Source organism: Ptychodera flava, chromosome 4 (genome assembly GCF_041260155.1).
Source record: "Ptychodera flava strain L36383 chromosome 4, AS_Pfla_20210202, whole genome shotgun sequence".
Classification (NCBI taxonomy): Eukaryota; Metazoa; Hemichordata; class Enteropneusta; family Ptychoderidae; genus Ptychodera; species Ptychodera flava.
The window spans coordinates 10,741,864-10,760,552 of NC_091931.1; the positions used below are offsets into that span (position 1 = coordinate 10,741,864).

The window sequence follows — 18,689 nt, forward strand, 5'->3', positions numbered from 1 at the left end:
TGGATAATGTGTAAATCTGCACCGAAATCTTCACATAAACTGCACAGAGTAGTCCAATGTAATCGACAGGGGTGAATGTTTTCAAATAAGACATTGTATACTCTTTTTTATTCATAATATTATCAATTTTTGACCGTTAAAATTTGAAATTACTTGTCAAATCTTTCACAGAGGAATGGTTTCCTACTCCTGTAATAGCCAATATCCCTTCAGAGTTTAGAATTCAGAGAAAACAAGGAGAGAAAGGAAGATATTTTGAGGTCAACAAAACTGCTAAAACAGAAAAGACATTTTTCATTGTTATTGCCTGAGCTTTTGTTATGATCAGTAGTATTTTTTCCTTCAAGACACAGGTAAGTACTAAAACTGTAAACTCTAGCATATTAAACTTGTATTAACATTGAAATCTGTGTCTTGTTCTCAAGCCAGAGAGAAAGATAATGATGATATGGATCAACTACAGATGAAACACATATTTCTGCCAGTTGTTTTTTCATGTACAGGGGATCAAAAGTTAACTAGCAAGCAAAAGAGAATTTATATATACAAAAGTGACAATATACCAAAGGAGTATAATATAACAGAATGATTATTCCTTGCCTTCATTTTACCGGTAAAGAGGAACAAAAAGTTAAGAGGCAAGACAACAAGAATTTTGTTTTTGTAACAATAACAGTGTTCAACAAGATATAACTAATTATGATTTACTTTTTGTCTATAATGTCAAGCAATCGATCAAATCTAGCCATTTTTTCTGCATGTAGTTTTCTTTGCAATTCTTCCTGTCTTGCTATATTATCTTTTTGTTCCTCTTGAAAGGAAGTCAACCATGTCATGAGTTGACCTACATTTGAACACTTGCTTCTGCCTCTTGGTTTTGAGGGTGTGGCATTGTCAGTGTGATCCACCACAGGAGCAACACTGTCACCTTCACCAGCTTTAAGTGATGACTCAATGGTATAATCTGGGCGTGTACTTGGTTTGTTCCCATACAGGCGGTTGAACTCTTCATAAAAAAGACATGTTTTTTTGTTGTTTCCTGTATGAGAATTGTGATCAACGGTGCTCTTGTACTCTCTTTTAAGGCTTTTCCATTTGTTCAGACACTGATCAGCAGTAAAAGTGTAACCTCTATCCTTCATCTCATTGTTAATTTCATTCCATAGCTGTTTATGGACCTAAATTCCAAAATAAAGAAAGATTGCATTATCAATATTCTATTAAGATTATCATATCATTCTATCATTCTTCTATTATTACATGTTACTATCTTGCCATAAACTGAAACTATTTAGAAAAGGGATAAAGGGGTTTCCTTTCTATGCAATCCATTCTCAATTTCTTGAGCTCAAATGATTGTTTCAATCTTTCCTTGAAATTCCATACTTTCAGATTAAAAATACATCAAGTCCAAAAATATTAACCACAACAGAGAAAACAATGGCATTATTTCCAGAATTTACCTTGATGAATAAATTGTCCAAGGGTCAGCTACAAGTGTAAACTGTATTATGTGATTTTCAAAGGCTTTAAAAATGTTGAAAAATTCAAGTAATTTCATGGAACCTTCTATTTCTAAGTTGTAATTACAGACTAACAGACAGTACATTAGATAAGTTTGACACATATTTTAATTGTGTTATTGCTTGCCATGCAAAAGTAAAACTACATTTAACAGCAATCATGAATTTATTTAAATTTATATTATGGTTGCATCATTGTTAATACACCCAACTCACTTTATGCTTATGAAATTCCTCATCCTTGTTAAGTCGCAGTTGTACAAGAGTTGTTGATGCCCCCTTTGGCCATTTTGTTGGTGTTTCAGTTCCAGGAACTTGAAGTTGATCACCGCAGATTTGAGTTTCTTCTGCTTGATGAGGGCTTGACTTGTCAGTCATAATTTTGCTGGATACATTTGTTGGCTGTGTAGTTGCACTGGTAGCTGTACATTTGGTTCTTTCTGTCTCTTCTGCTTTCTTTATAATTTCAAGCAGGTATTTTGAATCTAATAAATAATAATGGATATTCAAGATCATTTTTTAAAATTATGAACAAAAGCTAGTTGTTTGAAAATATGTAAAATACAAAATGAAGTGTAACTTGTTTGACATATAGGGAAAAAAACTTATTGCTACTTCTGAAACATGTGAAAGGCTGCTATATTTATGCTGATATATGTCTAATTAAAATCACAATGCATGAATGTATTGAGGACAGCAGGGTGAAGAACAAGAAAAACGAGTATAACAGATATGTTAAACCATCCAACATTTTGAAACAAGATGCACACAATTACCCGATCGCTCCCGGATTTTGCTTTGCCCTGTGAATATTTTAAAGTTTCGTCAACATCTTTAACACTGATACAGGGACCCCAGTTTTCTCGAGGGGTCTATGCTGATACTCGCCATTCTTAAGTTTTTCAGCAGTCTTGCGATCCGATCTTATCGTATATGTCTTCTCGTTATGCACAACTTTAATGTCCATCAATCCATCGCTAAGAAAGTGAGTGAAAAACATACCACCGAGCATTTACAGACAGGCAAATATAACAGTTCACTCGTTTGTTTTCACCAATGTATCCCGAGTATCAAAGATATTTATTAGCACTTTTGACACTGTCAATATTCATGGTTGTCAATGCATAATTGATAAAGTCTTGGTATGTTAACAGGATTGCAAGTTGCACGGCTCGGCGTCTGCTATACAACAAAATAAAAACATGCCATTCTATAGTGAGGACATTATCAATGACTATACCGTTAAATCTGGTCATTATTTGAATGCAATAGTTCCACCAATCAGAGCTTTGTTATGTAAAAACTGCAACTGTGATGATCCATCCCATAGTCAACAAATTTCGACATATTATAATTCTATTTGTAATGCCTTGACAAAAGCGAGTAATGATGTATTTCATAGTAGTAAATCAAAAAGTTACAATCCCATACCGGGTTGGAATGATATGGTGAAAGAAGCCCACAAAACCGCTCGCCATGCTTATACGATGTGGAATTCTGCTGATAAGCCACACTCTGGTCCGATTGCTGATTACATGCGTCGGACTAGATCGATATTTAAATATTCATTGAGAAACTGCAAGCGGGCTGAAGCCAGCAAACGTGCAGATGGTATGGCGAAAGCTCTTTTAGGAAATGACCATCGGAATTTTTGGGCCTCAGTTGCCCAAGTTAATCACAAAAAGACACCTTTAGCAACATGTGTAAACAACATAAAAGGTGAACAGAATATTGCAGATATGTGGGGTTCACATTTCAAAAATCTGATGAACTCTGTAAATAATCCAAAACATGACGCATTTGTACAAAACGCATTAATGTCTATCTCATATACTGATATGTCAATTACAGTTGATGAAATTCGTCGCATTATTGATAACCTTATAATTGGGAAATCCCCTGGTCTAGATGGTCTTAGTGCTGAACACTTGTGTTACGCACACACCAAATTGATTGTCCATCATAGTCTTTGCTTTTCGTCAATGATGGTTCATGGGTTTGTGCCTGAAAATCTGACAAATGTTGTTATTATTCCGCTTGTTAAAGACAAAACCGCTGATCTGTCGCACAAAAATAATTACCGTCAATCGCTTTGACAAGTGTGTTTTCTAAGGTTTTGAACGGGCTCTTCTCGATAGGTGTGAAAACTATCTCACAACATCAGACAATCAGTTTGGTTTCAAGAAAATGCATGGTACAGACATGTGTATTTTCCTTTTAAAGGAAACCATTAGATATTATAAACTTAATGGCAGCTCAGTGTTCGTTTGTTTTCTAGACGCCGAAAAGGCCTTTGACAGGGTGAATCATGGGACACTTTTGAAAAAATTAATCGACAGACATATTCCTCTTTACATTGTACGGCTACTACATTTTTGGTACGCATCTCAATGTTTTTGCATTCGCTGGGGGAAATCAATATCATCCTTCTTTACAGTTACAAATGGGGTCCGTCAAGGGGGAATCATGTCACCACTTCTTTTTAATGTTTACATTGATGATCTTAATCACTCTTTGACTAGTTGTGGTGTCGGCTGTGAAGTAGGAGGAGTTGTTTTAAATAACTTGTCATACGCTGATGATATGTGTCTGCTTGCACCTTCAATTAAAGGCTAAGAAAACTTGTTAAAATTGTGAGCTCTATGCCATAGATCATGATATTGTATACAATGTGTTAAAGACCAAGTGCATGTGCTTTACATCAGTCAACAAACTGAGTAATATTCCTTCGGTCATACTTAGAGGATACACGATAGACTTTGTCTCTAAATTTACTTATCTTGGCCATATTTTTACTTACGATCTTAAAGATGATGATGATATTGCCTCTCAACGAAGGGCATTGTGCGGTCGTTCAAATTTGCTCTTACGAAAATTTAGCAGGTGTAGCCCAGCTGTTAAATTGCAGCTTTTTAATGCTTTTTGCAATAATATTTATGGTGTACAATTATGGTGTAAATATAAGTCTTCCTCAATTCGTAGCATTCATGTTTGTCATAACAATGCACTTCGAAGGCTACTGAGCCTCCCACGAATGGCTAGTATTACAAATTCGTTTGTCACTCTTAGTATGAATAATTTCTCCGTTTTGAGGAGAAAAGCTGTTTATAGCTTTGCTTGTCGACTTCAGCATTGTGAAAACGAGCTTTTAAAAGTGTTATGTAAATCTGACATGTTTTATTCTGGTCTACAATGGCATTGGCAAAGTTTGCTCCACCGATGAATTTTTATTGTTTTTTGGGGGTTTTTTTAATATTAGATTTTAATGCTGTGTCTTTCGCTTTGTGTATTGTTACTGTGTGCTTCTTTTCTGTACTTTTTTAACTATGGACGATTTTTTTAATAATTTGTCTGAAATAAAATCTCATAATAATAATAATAGCAGTTTCTTTAATTTTCTTCCTCGTCAAAACAAAGCTGACAGGGACACTGTGCATTTCAATTATTTCAATCTAGCTGACACATTTTTTTACAATTTATTTACATCGCTTTTACGAAAAATGTTACAATACCTTTTGGATGTGTCGCCGTTTGACGCCATCTTGTTCTCGTCTGCTCCCAACTTTTGCCAAGAGTATGTTCTCGACCCGAGAACAACTCTCGGCAATTTTCCGAACCTTAGCCGAAGCTATTCGGGTCGTTCTCGAGTCAAGAACTGCGCACCCAAACGCACCCCGTAATTACGAGATTTAAAAACTCGTAATTACGAGATTTTAAAACTCGTAATTACGAGAATTAAAACTAAGTTAAGTTGTTGAAACTTGCTATATACATCAAAGATACTGTGATATAACATTATTGAAAGTCAAAAGACATTTTTACTTCAGCCAAAACCTAATTTGAATATTAAATGAATTTTCATAATTAGGGATATTTATCTTAATTAGCTTGATCAAAATTGATGAAATTTGCTATGTACATTAAAGACACTATAATACAACATTATTGAAAGTCATTAAGCATTTTCTCTTCAGCCAATTCCTAATTTGCATATTTAATGATCTTTCCTAATTAGAGATATATATCTGAATTGACTTGACCAAAGTTGACAAAATTTGCTACACATATTACAGATACCATGATACAACATTATTGACAATCTTTAAGCATTTTTACTAAAGCCAATTCCTAATTTACATATTTAATGAACTTTGCTTATTAGGGATATATACCAGGATTTACTTGATCGAAGTTGGCAAAACATGCTATGTACATTGATGATTATACCAGGTACTAGGTTAAAACAATATCCAAAGTCATTTCACATTTTCATGTCAGCTAATTTATAATTTGCATATCTAATGAGCTTTCACAGCTCGGCATATATGACTTGAAGGACATGGCCAACAGTAATTATACTTGCTATATAAAGTGGTGATACAATAAGAGCAGTCAAATAACTTTAATATTTTTATTTCAGCTAATTACATATTTGCATACTTCATGACCTTTTAGAATTAATCGGCCGTGATTATTGTTCATTATGTTGATCATAATAATTTCAATGAAGTTGCAAACATGTGCCAAAGGTTCAAATTTACACATAACATCAATATAAAATGAAACACGTGAGCATTTACAGTTCATATCTGGTTTTAAAATTAACGATTCGTTTGTTAATTTTCACACTAACAGCTAAAACATTTCAGACACTGAACACACCAAAGCACATACACGACGAGATGAGTGATGTGTGAAGCCACTTTCCCTTTATTACACTACACATGTGACAGTTCCTAATATTGCCGATAGACCTTAAAAGGAAGCGACAAACAGGCATTACAACTGCATTACTGACAATTAAAAATTAACAGCACTGTCAGACTGGTAGGTCTTGTGTATAATCTAAATGCGCATGCGTTTGGTAATGAGCACCACCGTCGCCGCCGCGCCGCTGCAAGCAGTGCCCAGAGTTGCCGCCAGCGGCATTCGGTATCATATGGAAAGCCGTTCGGGACCCCCGGCGACAACAGTTGAACCAATACAAAATTACATAGGAATGCAGCGGCGACAACTGTAACACAAATCTGACAGTACAACTGGCGACAACAACAAAATTTTGACCGGCACCGACAACTCCAGAGCCGACAACTGTAGAATATCACCCGACACCTACAACTTAAAGGCCGACACCTACAACTACAGCTGGCTCACTGGCCCGGCAGCGGCAGCGCTGTTCATTTGGGAGCGCCTGCGCACTTTGATCGTACTCGATGCCGCTGGCGACAACTCCAGTCAATTCAAGCGGCGCCTACAACAGTGGTTTGTTCGTTAGTAAACGCATGCGCACTAAGTTGTACCAAAATCCGCTGGCGACAACTCTTGACACTGCTTGCAGCGGCGGCGACAGTGCTGCTCATTGGTAGGCGCATGCGCATTTACATGATACCAAATGCCGCTGGCGGCAACTCTGGGCACTGCTTGCAGCGGCGGCGACGGTGGTGCTCACTACCAAACGCATGCGCATTTAGATTATACACAAGACCTACCAGTCTGACACACAGGCGTACGGAATGTTTCCTAGATCGTCGTCGGATGGGAAGTGACTGACACTGTACTGTGAGGCCGAAGGCCGAACCTCGGTACTGTATAAGAATACAAGGTATGTCACGGATAAATCGACCGGTGGCCCAAAACAAACGAAATAAAGCATCTACCTCAAGAAAATCACATCGACCGGTCGGAAATACCTTCAAACTTTCAAATCTTTACTCTGGTTACAGAATTCTTTCAAATCTGCCAGTTATGGGCGATAATTGACTGTCCGGCGAATACTCGCACTTGCATTGCCACTCCGCCATTTTGAATAGCTGTTTTACTCCCAAAAGCCTTTGCGAGTGGACGAGTGACCCCGTGAAGAGTTTGTTTACAAATGTCAGATGGCGGGATTCACAAGCATAAACTTTCCCATGGTTTGCGTTGATTGCCTTGTTGCCTGATAGCTGAAGTTGTATTCACTGACAGTATGAAATTTACCTAACGGTTAACGGTTGAATTTAGCGGTTGTGGGGTCACGGGGTCACTCGTCCACTCCCAAAGGCTTTTGGGAGTAAAACAGCTATTCAAAATGGCGGAGTGGCAATGCAAGTGCGAGTATTCGCCGGACAGTCAATTATCGCCCATAACTGGCAGATTTGAAAGAATTCTGTAACCAGAGTAAAGATTTGAAAGTTTGAAGGTATTTCCGACCGGTCGATGTGATTTTCTTGAGGTAGATGCTTTATTTCGTTTGTTTCGGGCCACCGGTCGATTTATCCGTGACATACCTTGTATTCTTATACAGTACCGAGGTTCGGCCTTCGGCCTCACAGTACAGTGTCAGTCACTTCCCATCCGACGACAATCTAGGAAACATTCCGTACGCCTGTGGTCTGACAGTGCTGTTAATTTTTAATTGTCAGTAATGCAGTTTTAAGGTCTATCGAGAATATTAGGAACTGTCACATGTACACTTCTCTCTCTCTCTCTCTCTCTCTCTCTCTCTCTCTGGTCCTTTTGATCTATTGTAAGATTGGTTATTGTAATTTATATATCATGATCCCATAAGGGGATACGATTTCAATAAATGCAATGATCCTTTCATTCACCATATCGTAATATTAAACAATCTTAATAGAGCCGATGTGTGGAGTTGCCCTCATTTTCCTTTATATTTATTTACATAATATAGATACGAACTTTATTTTAGAGAAATGGTTGGGGTGTGCGACATAATACACCCGTCCCAATTTTAGACCTAACATCTCGCTATTTTAGGACCCCATTTCAGATGTATTTCACCGGAGAGCCAGTTTACAAAATCCATAGGGTCGAAATTTGCACAGTATTGTTGGATGAATACTTTAAAGCACTTGCCTGGCAAGGTCGACGTGACCACATCCGTTGGTGGGTGGTCTGGGCCAAGCGTACGGGAGTCATCTGATGTTAGGGGAGAACCATTTGATTTTTTTGGGGGGTATGGAGGAAATGGGTATGGGAGCAAATTTTTTTTCCTGTCACAGTGAAAGCAATTTTTCTTTCTACTGTCAGAGCTGCATCAATTTTTTTTTTCAAATGGAGTAGCAGTGCAATTTTTTTATTTGTCATCAAGTTTGTAATGCTTTGTATATAAGGGAGCCGTCATTATTTACGGCCTGAAACTCAGAAATTTCGAGTGACACCCCCCCCCCCCGTCAACCATGATGAATTTGAGTAACTCCCCTCTCTAACTCTGAAATTTTGACTGATCCCCCCACTTAGAAAAGTTAAATACATGTATTTGTAAAAATTTACAAAATACAGCAACAGTAAAGACCTTTGAAATCCTGATGTACTCTGCTAGACTATCATCAGTTATCTCACGATGGTTCAAAAAAGGTGAACCCATCAAAATGAAATTGAAAGTCACAATAAAATAAAGATATAAAAGCTCACGCAGTATCTAACCATATAGTATATTGTTTATTTATGACAGGATTTTCACTGGAATATCTGACAGGGCAGAATTTGAAAGTACAGGGGGAGAACGCGTGAGAGGCTTAGGGGGGAAGTGTCACAGGGGCTTTCCCCTATCTTGCATGGACATTTTTAAGATATTGATGTGTGCAATGGTGCAGTCTGGTGCAATCTGAGAGGTTTTTTTTAATTTTTTTACTAAGTGAAAGTGTTAGAATACCACCAAGGGGAGAGCACGAGAGGGCTTCCCCCTCTCGTATTGGAAATTTTGAGAAATTGATATGTTTAATGGTGCAATCTGAGAGGAGTTTCAGGTTATTTTGCACTCGGTAAAACTGTTTGAAAATGACATTGAACACTGCAATATTTTTTTTTACATTTTTTGCATGATCAGTGTTTGTGTCACAATATTCAACAACCAAACAATGACAATACAGTTTGTGAAAAACTGTTCTGTTTGCCAGAGACTGAAGATAAATAAATATAAAGGAACGGAAAATCTGTGACCTTCTTGTGTCATTTCTCCAGCTGCCAGCTTCTAATGAAAAGCATGAATATGGTATGTTTAACTGTCAAAATGGTCATTGAACTGAGGTAAATTAAAACATGTTTCTGTGATAATAAAGGATGAATTCACAACAGTTCAGTTTTGTCCTAGATCCTGTGAAAATTTTGAGAAATGGATGTATGCAATGGTGCAATCTAAGATGTGTTTCAATTTATTTCGCGCAAAAAAATTGAGTAACCCCGCCCCCTTTCTTCCTCTCCACATTTTGAGTAACGGCCCCCTGAAGTTTTCAATTTTTTTAGTGACCCTCTCGTATTTCATTATATTTGTTGTTCCTCAATTTTTCATTGTCAACTTGTACATCTTTCTAATATATTTATATTGAGAGAATAATATATTGGTTTTAACACTAGTTTATTGACTCCTGTCTTGTGTTTTAAAATTTTCACAATTTACAGAAGTCAAAAAGTCCCCTCTAGATAGTGCCTATGCCATTGAGATATTGCAACAGAAATCCTGAAATATGATTTCTTGGGTCAGAGAAGGGAAGGAAAACATTGAGTGCACTGAGGCGTAAAGTAGACCTATGTAGTGCATGCTTATATCATAAGTGCTGGGAAAAAAACATAAGAATTGCTTGTGGTAAAAACATTTGCGCCACCCATGGCTGTGCGCCGGCAAAGAATACATGAGGATAGGGTTTCCAAATTTTGCTAATTTTTGGTGCATTGTGACAATTTTGTTTTTCACTTCTGTCTGTTATGACAATTTTTTTTTCTCAGGCCATGACAGGATCATTTTTTTTTCTTCTATCTCACCTGGCGACAATTTTTTTCTCAAAATCCTCCATACCCCCCAAGAATCAAATGGTGTTCCCCTTATCGCTCGCTAGCTATGCGGTATGATTTTTCGAAAATATTTGGTGGACACAAACTACTAAAAATTTAGGTGTTAGAGCCTTGGTATAATATTGCTAGGTAAATTTGGGATACGAAATCATACCTGAGAAAGACATTCAGATGCGCGACACATATATTGTGAGTACACAGCCCTATCATTTCCCATGGGGATTCAAATTTCACCCTACTCATTCGCTAAGAATGTTTAACTTCGTTTTCAGCTATTGCGTCCAGACTGCAACGATAGTTCATAAAGTAAAATCGTTATTGAAATCGTATCCCCTTATGGGATAATGATATATAAATTACACTAAAGGTTAAACAACCAATCTTACTATAGATCAAAAGGACCACAGAGAGAGAGAGAGAGAGAGAGAGAGAGAGAGAGAGAGAGAGAGAGAGAGTAGTACACATGTGACAGTTCCTAATATTGCCGATAGACCTTAAAAGGAAGCGACAAACAGGCATTACAACTGCATTACTGACAATTAAAAATTAACAGCACTGTCAGACTGGTAGGTCTTGTGTATAATCTAAATGCGCATGCGTTTGGTAGTGAGCACCACCGTCGCCGCCGCTGCAAGCACAGGGTCCGGCGAGCAATATTCGTCTAGAAATTATGAATATGATCAATAAATGTCTTGTATTAAACTTTTTTTTCATTATACAAGCCTTACCTGTGTCTAGTGTGTGCCTATTACTTTACCCTAGCTATCTGTGTATAGTATTTCAAAGAAAACAGTCTATATCTGTTAATTGCCCTCCCTAATCCCCTTCATTAATTTGTTCTGCCGATCGCCAACGCGGGGGCTTATCGCCCTGACCAAATACCTCGTTAGCAGCTCATAAGGTAGTAGCTACCTTATGAGCTGCTAACGAGGTATTTGTTTAGGGCGATAAGCCCCCCGCGTTGGCGATCGGCAGAACAAATTAATGAAGGGGATTAGGGAGGGCAATTAACAGATATAGACTGTTTTCTTTGAAATACTATACACAGATAGCTAGGGTAAAGTAATAGGCACACACTAGACACAGGTAAGGCTTGTATAATGAAAAAAAGTTTAATACAAGACATTTATTGATCATATTCATAATTTCTAGACGAATATTGCTCGCCGGACCCTGTGCTGCAAGCAGTGCCCAGAGTTGCCGCCAGCGGCATTTGGTATCATGTAAATGCGCATGCGCCTACCAATGAGCAGCACTGTCGCTGCCGCTGCAAGCAGTGCCAAGAGTTGTCGCCAGCGGATTTTGGTACAACTTAGTGCGCATGCGTTTACTAATGAACAAACCACTGTTGTAGGCACCGCTTGAATAGACTGGAGTTGTCGCCAGCGGCATCGAGTACGATCAAAGTGCGCAGGCGCTCCCAAATGAACAGCGCTGCCGCTGCCGGGCCAGTGAGCCAGCTGTAGTTGTAGGTGTCGGCTTTTAAGTTGTAGGTGTCGGGTGATATTCTACAGTTGTCGGCTCTGGAGTTGTCGGTGCCGGTCAAAATTTTGTTGTTGTCGCCAGTTGTACTGTCAGATTTGTGTAACAGTTGTCGCCGCTGCATTCCTATGTAATTTTGCATTGGTTTGACTGTTGTCGCCGGGGGTCCCGAACGGCTTTCCATAGTATCATGTAAATGCGCATGCGCCTACCAATGAGCAGCACTGTCGCCGCCGCTGCAAGCAGTGCCAAGAGTTGTCGCCAGGGGATTTTGGTACCTCTTAGTGCGCATGCGTTTACTAATGAACAAACCACTGTTGTAGGCGCCGCTTGAATTGACTGGAGTTGTCGCCAGCGGCATCGAGTACAATCAAAGTGCGCAGGCGCTTCCTAATGAACAGCGCTGCCGCTGCCGGGCCAGTGAGCCAGCTGTAGTTGTAGGTGTCGGCTTTTAAGTTGTAGGTGTCGGGTGATAAGTTGTAGGTGTAGGGTGATATTCTACAGTTGTTGGCTCTGGAGTTGTCGGTGCCGGTCAAAATTTTGTTGTTGTCACCAGATTTGTGTTACAGTTGTCGCCGCTGCATTCCTATGTAATTTTGCATTGGTTTAACTGTTGTCGCCGGGGGTCCCGAACGGCTTTCCATAGTATAATGTAAATGCGCATGCGCCTACCAATAAGCAGCACTGTCGCCGCCGCAGCAAGCAGTGCCCAGAGTTGTCGCTTGAATTGACTGGAGTTGTCGCCAGCGGCATCGAGTACAATCAAAGTGCGCAGGCGCTTCCAAATGAACAGCGCTGCCGCTGCCGGGCCAGTGAGCCAGCTGTATTTGTAGGTGTCGGCTTTTAAGTTGTAGGTGTCGGGTGATAAGTTGTAGGTGTCGGGTGATATTCTACAGTTGTCGGCTCTGGAGTTGTCGGTGCCGGTCAAAATTTTGTTGTTGTCGCCAGTTGTACTGCCAGATTTGTGTAACAGTTGTCGCCGCTGCATTCCTCTGTAATTTTACATTGGTTTGACTGTTGTCGCCGGGGGTCCCAAACGGCTTTCCATAGTATAATGTAAATGCGCATGCGCCTACCAATAAGCAGCACTGTCGCCGCCGCTGCAAGCAGTGCCCAGAGTTGTCGCCAGCGGATTTTGGTACAACTTAGTACGCATGCGTTTACTAATGAACAAACCACTGTTGTAGGCGCCGCTTGAATTGACTGGAGTTGTCGCCAGCGGCATCGAGTACAGGCGCTTCCAAATGAACAGCGCTGCCGCTGCCGGGCCAGTGAGCTGGCTGTAGTTGTAGGTGTCGGCTTTTAAGTTGTAGGTGTCGGGTGTTAACTTGTAGGTGTCGGGTGATATTCTACAGTTGTCGGCTCTGGAGTTGTCGGTGCCGGTCAAAATTTTGTTGTTGTCGCCAGCTGTACTGCCAGATTTGTGTAACAGTTGTCGCCGCTGCATTCCTATGTAATTTTGCATTGGTTTGACTGTTGTCGCCGGGGGTCCCGAACGGCTTTCCATATACCAAAATCCGCTGGCGACAACTCTGGGGCACTGCTTGCAGCGGCGGCGACAGTGCTGCTCATTGGTAGGCGCATGCGCATTTACTGTTGTAGGCGCCGCTTGAATTGACTGGAGTTGTCGCCAGCGGCATCGAGTACAATCAAAGTGCGCAGGCGCTTCCAAATGAACAGCGCTGCCGCTGCCGGGCCAGTGAGCCAGCTGTAGTTGTAGGTGTCGGCTTTTAAGTTGTAGGTGTCGGGTGATAAGTTGTAGGTGTCGGGTGATATTCTACAGTTGTCGGTTCTGGAGTTGTCGGTGCAGGTCAAAATTTTGTTGTTGTGCTGCTTGGGCCTCTGTTGTGCGGCTTGCGCGATGCCCCTACCTTGGTACCAAGGCTACAATTATTGTAGCTGCAATAATTGTAGCCCTTGGTTGGTGGGGATTGGGCTTCTGTCGTGCGGCTCGCGCCTTGCCCCAACCAGGGCTACAATTTCTCCCTATACCTGCTAGTGTAAAAGCTGCAGTGCGGATCTACACTGCATGGTCAAGGCACACACGGGGCCGCATTATTAGAGAATCTCGCCTTACCGTGTGCAAATTTCACTATAATCCTGCTCCCGGATAATGTTAGAGCCCTTGTAACTCCTATCGATGGTCAACTTTACTCCTTGCGGCTGAAAAATGACAGTTTAATGACTCAGGCGCGAAGTCAATTCGAACTGGACCGCCGTCGTTGAACTCTGTACCCAGCCGACTTGTACCATTACATTTTAGGGGTGGCCGACAGGTGTGAGGGAGCTGAATGAGCATGCTTACGGGTAGCCCTTCACTGCCTCCGGAGCCAAAGCCGGACACTCTTGCCATACTCGTAGGACTAGTTTATGGGATTGAAAGGGGTGGGTAATTTTCATGACAATATATAACTCTTGGTGAATAAAGAGAGATACTTTTGCCGAAGTTCAACTACGCATTTTAATTAGTTCAATAAATCCTGTGCTCTATCTTCCCAACTTTCTCAAATAAGTTAGGTACTAGTTCAATAAATCCTACACGGGAACGGGTCATTTGAAGCAGTTAGAACTTTGTGTCCATGTACATTGTTCAGAGGCGTGTGCCTAAGTTAAACTCCATATAACTAGTTCAACTTTCACAACTATTAAAGTTCAACCATCCACCTCCATGGTACAACTACATTTACAAGATGCCGCTGTTGTTCAATGTGGAAAGAGTGGTTCCAAGCAAAATCTGTTCGACTAAAAAGGTCACAATGTGTGAAGTGGGGTGCCAAAACGGCATTCTTGTCCATGACGGCGTGACTTTGAACATTTTTTTTTAAAATCGGATATTTTCCATCTAGTATCAAAGTTTGACATATCGACGATTTCGGGATTACTGTGAAATCGCCGATCGACACTGGACTCAGCACTCTGCGTCTGTGAAATCGCCTATACTTACAGAATATTTATCGGCAATTTCCGGACTCTAGACGATACTACAATGACTAGCCTTGTGCCACGGCACGCCGGGTCTGTGAAATCGCCGATATTTATTTATAGTTACTTATAGTGCAGCTTTGCCAAATACTTTGCTATTTGTATACAACACGTAGGTATTTTACTGTTTTTGTTCGGTCGTAGCATTTCTTAACTCATTACACAAACGCGGATTACATTCCAGGTTAATTTTCTCACAGGACATTTATGTAGTCTCGCTTCGAACCGTAGTGAACTTTACAGTGTGCATGATGAACTCAGTATGGAAATAGCCTAATATAGCAACGACTTCCTCCAATCTGATTAAAATCAGAAGTAGAGTACGGCGACGTTTTCTTATGCGTACGCGGTATTCTCTCGCTGTCGCGTAGTGAGAGGCGACAGCGACTCGGAGAGAATACCGCGTACGCATAAGAAGACGTCGCCGTACTCTACACCTGATTTTAATCAGATGGACTTCCTCCATCCATTTGCTCATGACTACTTCAATAATGCAGTGTTTATCAATTTAAAATTTCGGCATTTTCTTGTCTGTCAACATACATCTTAATGATGAAGTAGGCCGGGTTGTATGAGGATTTCTTTACATCATTTTCACATCTTTCTTTTGTAACAAATTCCTTGTAATCAGCATGTTTTACATACATGCTTTGATATTGACCTCAGCAGTTTTTGAATAAATCTGATAAAATTTGAAGCACCGAAGTAGTAGTAGTCACAGTAGTAGTAGTAGTAGTAGTCACAGTAGTAGTAATATCTAAGCTTCCCATTTTTACACAAAGTTGAGAATGTTCCAGACTAATTAAACTCATGTCATGATGAGTGTGGGGGGAAAATGACATACATAACATGATCCGAAGTGGACCAAAAATGGACTCCTGAGATACACCGCACCAATCGACAAAACATGAGCGTGTACACCTAAATAGCTAACATTGACTTCTTCCTGTAAGGTCTGATCGAAACCACTTCAGTGACAAATCAGAAACATGTACACAGAAAGTTCGCTCAGCAAAATGTTATGATCAACGATGAAAAAAATCTTTAAGTATATCTAAAAACATTATCTTCATCTATATTCTGTAAAAGTATAGACCCTGGTCAGTTAACTTGACTAAAGCAATGTGACAAGAGTGATGTTGTCTGATGATTGTGAGTTGTAACAAAAAAGATTAAATGCATAAAAACTGTAAAAACTAATATAAACATGTTTTCTAGTATTTTAGATAGAACTGGTAGAAGGGAGATAGGCCTATAGTTGTTAACATCATTTAGAGCCTCCCTTATGAATCGGAACTATTTCAGCACATTTGAAACAGTCGGAAAATGTACCACTATAAGCTTCAAGATTAAAAAGAGTTGCGAATATTTGTCAGACATTTCACCACTTTACAGCTCTGGCCAAGCGCTAGTCTGGCTCGAACTTCGCTACTAGATGATACTAGAGTTTGTTAATTAGGCGGGTAAATATCCGATATATATCGAAGATTTTATAGCCTTAGAGATCTATATCGTATAGTATATTAGCCGTAAATATCGATTGGATATTTTATAATTATATCGCGGTGTCCTCTTGTTGTCAGAGCATCTGTATAAAATGGCAAAGACGAGACGACAGACTTTGCATGGCGTGAATATCTCTTTCACTTCTCAGGAAATAAAGATGGCAAGTTCTTCAATGGTCACTGGTCTCTCTTTGCTTTCAGCGATAGTGGTATTCTAGCAGTAATTGAAAAGGAGCAAACAGTCCTATGACCTTTTTCAATCCTCCGAAAAGATAGCGTTAAAATAACAACAACTATACTGCCACTAGCGCGCTACTGTACTGCTAGTGCCACCGTTTTCATTAGTCCCTCACACCTGTCGGCCACCCCTAAAATGTAATGGTACAAGTCGGCTGGGTACAGAGTTCAACGACGGCGGTCCAGTTCGAATTGACTTCGCGCCTGAGTCATTAAACTGTCATTTTTCAGCCGCAAGGAGTAAAGTTGACCATCGATAGGAGTTACAAGGGCTCTAACATTATCCGGGAGCAGGATTATAGTGAAATTTGCACACGGTAAGGCGAGATTCTCTAATAATGCGGCCCCGTGTGTGCCTTGACCATGCAGTGTAGATCCGCACTGCAGCTTTTACACTAGCAGGTATAGGGAGAAATTGTAGCCCTGGTTGGGGCAAGGCGCGAGCCGCACGACAGAAGCCCAATCCCCACCAACCAAGGCTACAATTATTGCAGCTACAATTATTGCAGCCACAGTATACATATGGCTTCCGCGTATTTAACTTGTTGCTTAAATGCTTCCCATCCGTAAGGCGCATTTCTATCGACGCCCTTTCGTAGGTTAATTTGGTTTGACTGTTGTCGCCGGGGGTCCCGAACGGCTTTCCATATGAAGGAGATAGGTACCGTTTACTACCGACTGAATGGACACTCGTAAATTTGAGACAGGCAGAGGAGAACAGTGTGGAAATACAGTAGGTATATGGTCCTGTAGGTGTCAGTAGGCCAGGGTTTACTGGGGCCAACCGGGATGCCTGAGTATATACCTAGTGCGTTGTGACTAAATTCCTACGAATCCACAAACTGTTCTGATCGTCAGCTCCTGTACGTCTTCATCCATGGTACACGTATTCTGAACACTCAAGAACAAAGAACTGGTATTACCTATCCGAGCAGCGATGAAGGGAATTCAAGTCTTTCCGCTGGGCGCAATCGATCGGCGGTTTCGACCATACAAGGAAGCCGGAAGACGTATGCTTTATATTGTGTTTTAGGGCTGACGAAATCAAAGGGTAATGCGATGCAATAGAGCGTCCAGCTTTTACGACCGGTTGGGACGAATGCAAAAACTTGCATCATACTGCTTTCAAAGAGATATCTTACTGTATCCACCAAAAAGAAGGGTTCACTTCAGGTCACCGGTAAAAAAGACACAAAAAGATGTAGCCACAAACCCTGACTCAAATGTTAGAATAAGGGAAAATTGCATATCCTTATTATCACTGCTTTTATCAGCCTTGGGACCGGGCGTCCGCTTGTTATGCAAAGGGGTGTGCGTTAGGAGACATACTTAGCTATCATCCGAGGTAACAGTCAGGCCGATGAAATAGTAATTATGTTAAAACAAGGTCATAGAGTTTTGTATTACGTGTAAAGAAAGAGGAAAGTTTGAATTTTTCTAAGAAAACTCTGAAACTGTACCAGTTTACATACTTTGGCCTCAAGAATAAAAATAACTTTTTAAAATTAAAAAACACATACAGACTTTTCTTGTACGAATTGCTTTTGTTCGCGACATACTGTCGCAATATCAAACCATTATTTCTACTTTCTGATGCAATGTTATTTGTTAATGGAAGTCATCCATCCATTTAACCTAATGGTCACGTGACTTAAACCGATGTCCCCCCCAGAAACACCAGCTTTGTGATTACACATGCTGTCTCATTGGCCAGTTGTCTCATGACAATTATACATATACTAGTATTTATAAGGCAGAGGAAGCTATACGTATCGACTAGAAAAAGTAAAGGGCTAGAAATCTGCCTGTCTGTCTGTCTGTCTATCTGTCTGTCTGTCTGTCTGTCTATATGTATGTATGTATGTAATACGTATACATGTATTCATATTTGTTTGTGTGTAAATATGCTTTATTAATAGAAACAAGCCGGGGTGGTGAAGCAGAAAGGGAAAGAGAAACCATCAGGGAGAGCGATGGAAATTAGATGTAAGAGGGAGACAGGCAAAATAATTGACTGACTTTTCAGGGAAGATATTAGACTTGGTTCAAGTCGGTGAATTTTCTAAAGAATGATGAAATCATTTGCCACAGTTTCGCTTGCGTCTCTCCTATTTCATTCAAACTTAGGCCTATTTGAAATTTGGCAGCCCAGGTGAAACTCCCCTGTATC

At 40.2% G+C, this 18,689-nt stretch overlaps 2 protein-coding genes across 4 annotated transcripts in view; both read right to left on the reverse strand.

Moving 5' to 3' along the window:
* LOC139130881 (NPC intracellular cholesterol transporter 1-like) overlaps positions 1 to 17,572 on the reverse strand; it is a 110,185-nt gene extending 92,613 nt beyond the window's left edge. Inside the window, exon 1 of one of the 3 annotated variants that reach the window (XM_070696690.1) lies at positions 17,443 to 17,572. The gene's annotated coding sequence lies outside the window, so the exon portion shown is untranslated. Of the gene's footprint in view, positions 1 to 6,660; positions 6,785 to 17,184; positions 17,285 to 17,442 lie in introns of those variants that run through there. The other 2 variants (XM_070696693.1, XM_070696691.1) reach the window with 2 other exon arrangements.
* On the reverse strand, positions 696 to 12,783 carry LOC139130604 (uncharacterized). The gene is made up of 3 exons (XM_070696354.1): positions 12,468 to 12,783; positions 1,740 to 2,008; positions 696 to 1,178 (listed from the first exon to the last, which is right to left on the reverse strand). Exons 1-3 carry the CDS (start codon positions 12,781 to 12,783, stop codon positions 705 to 707), a joined length of 1,059 nt encoding a protein of 352 aa, XP_070552455.1. The 3' UTR covers positions 696 to 704.
* Positions 17,573 to 18,689: the final 1,117 nt, after the last annotated feature.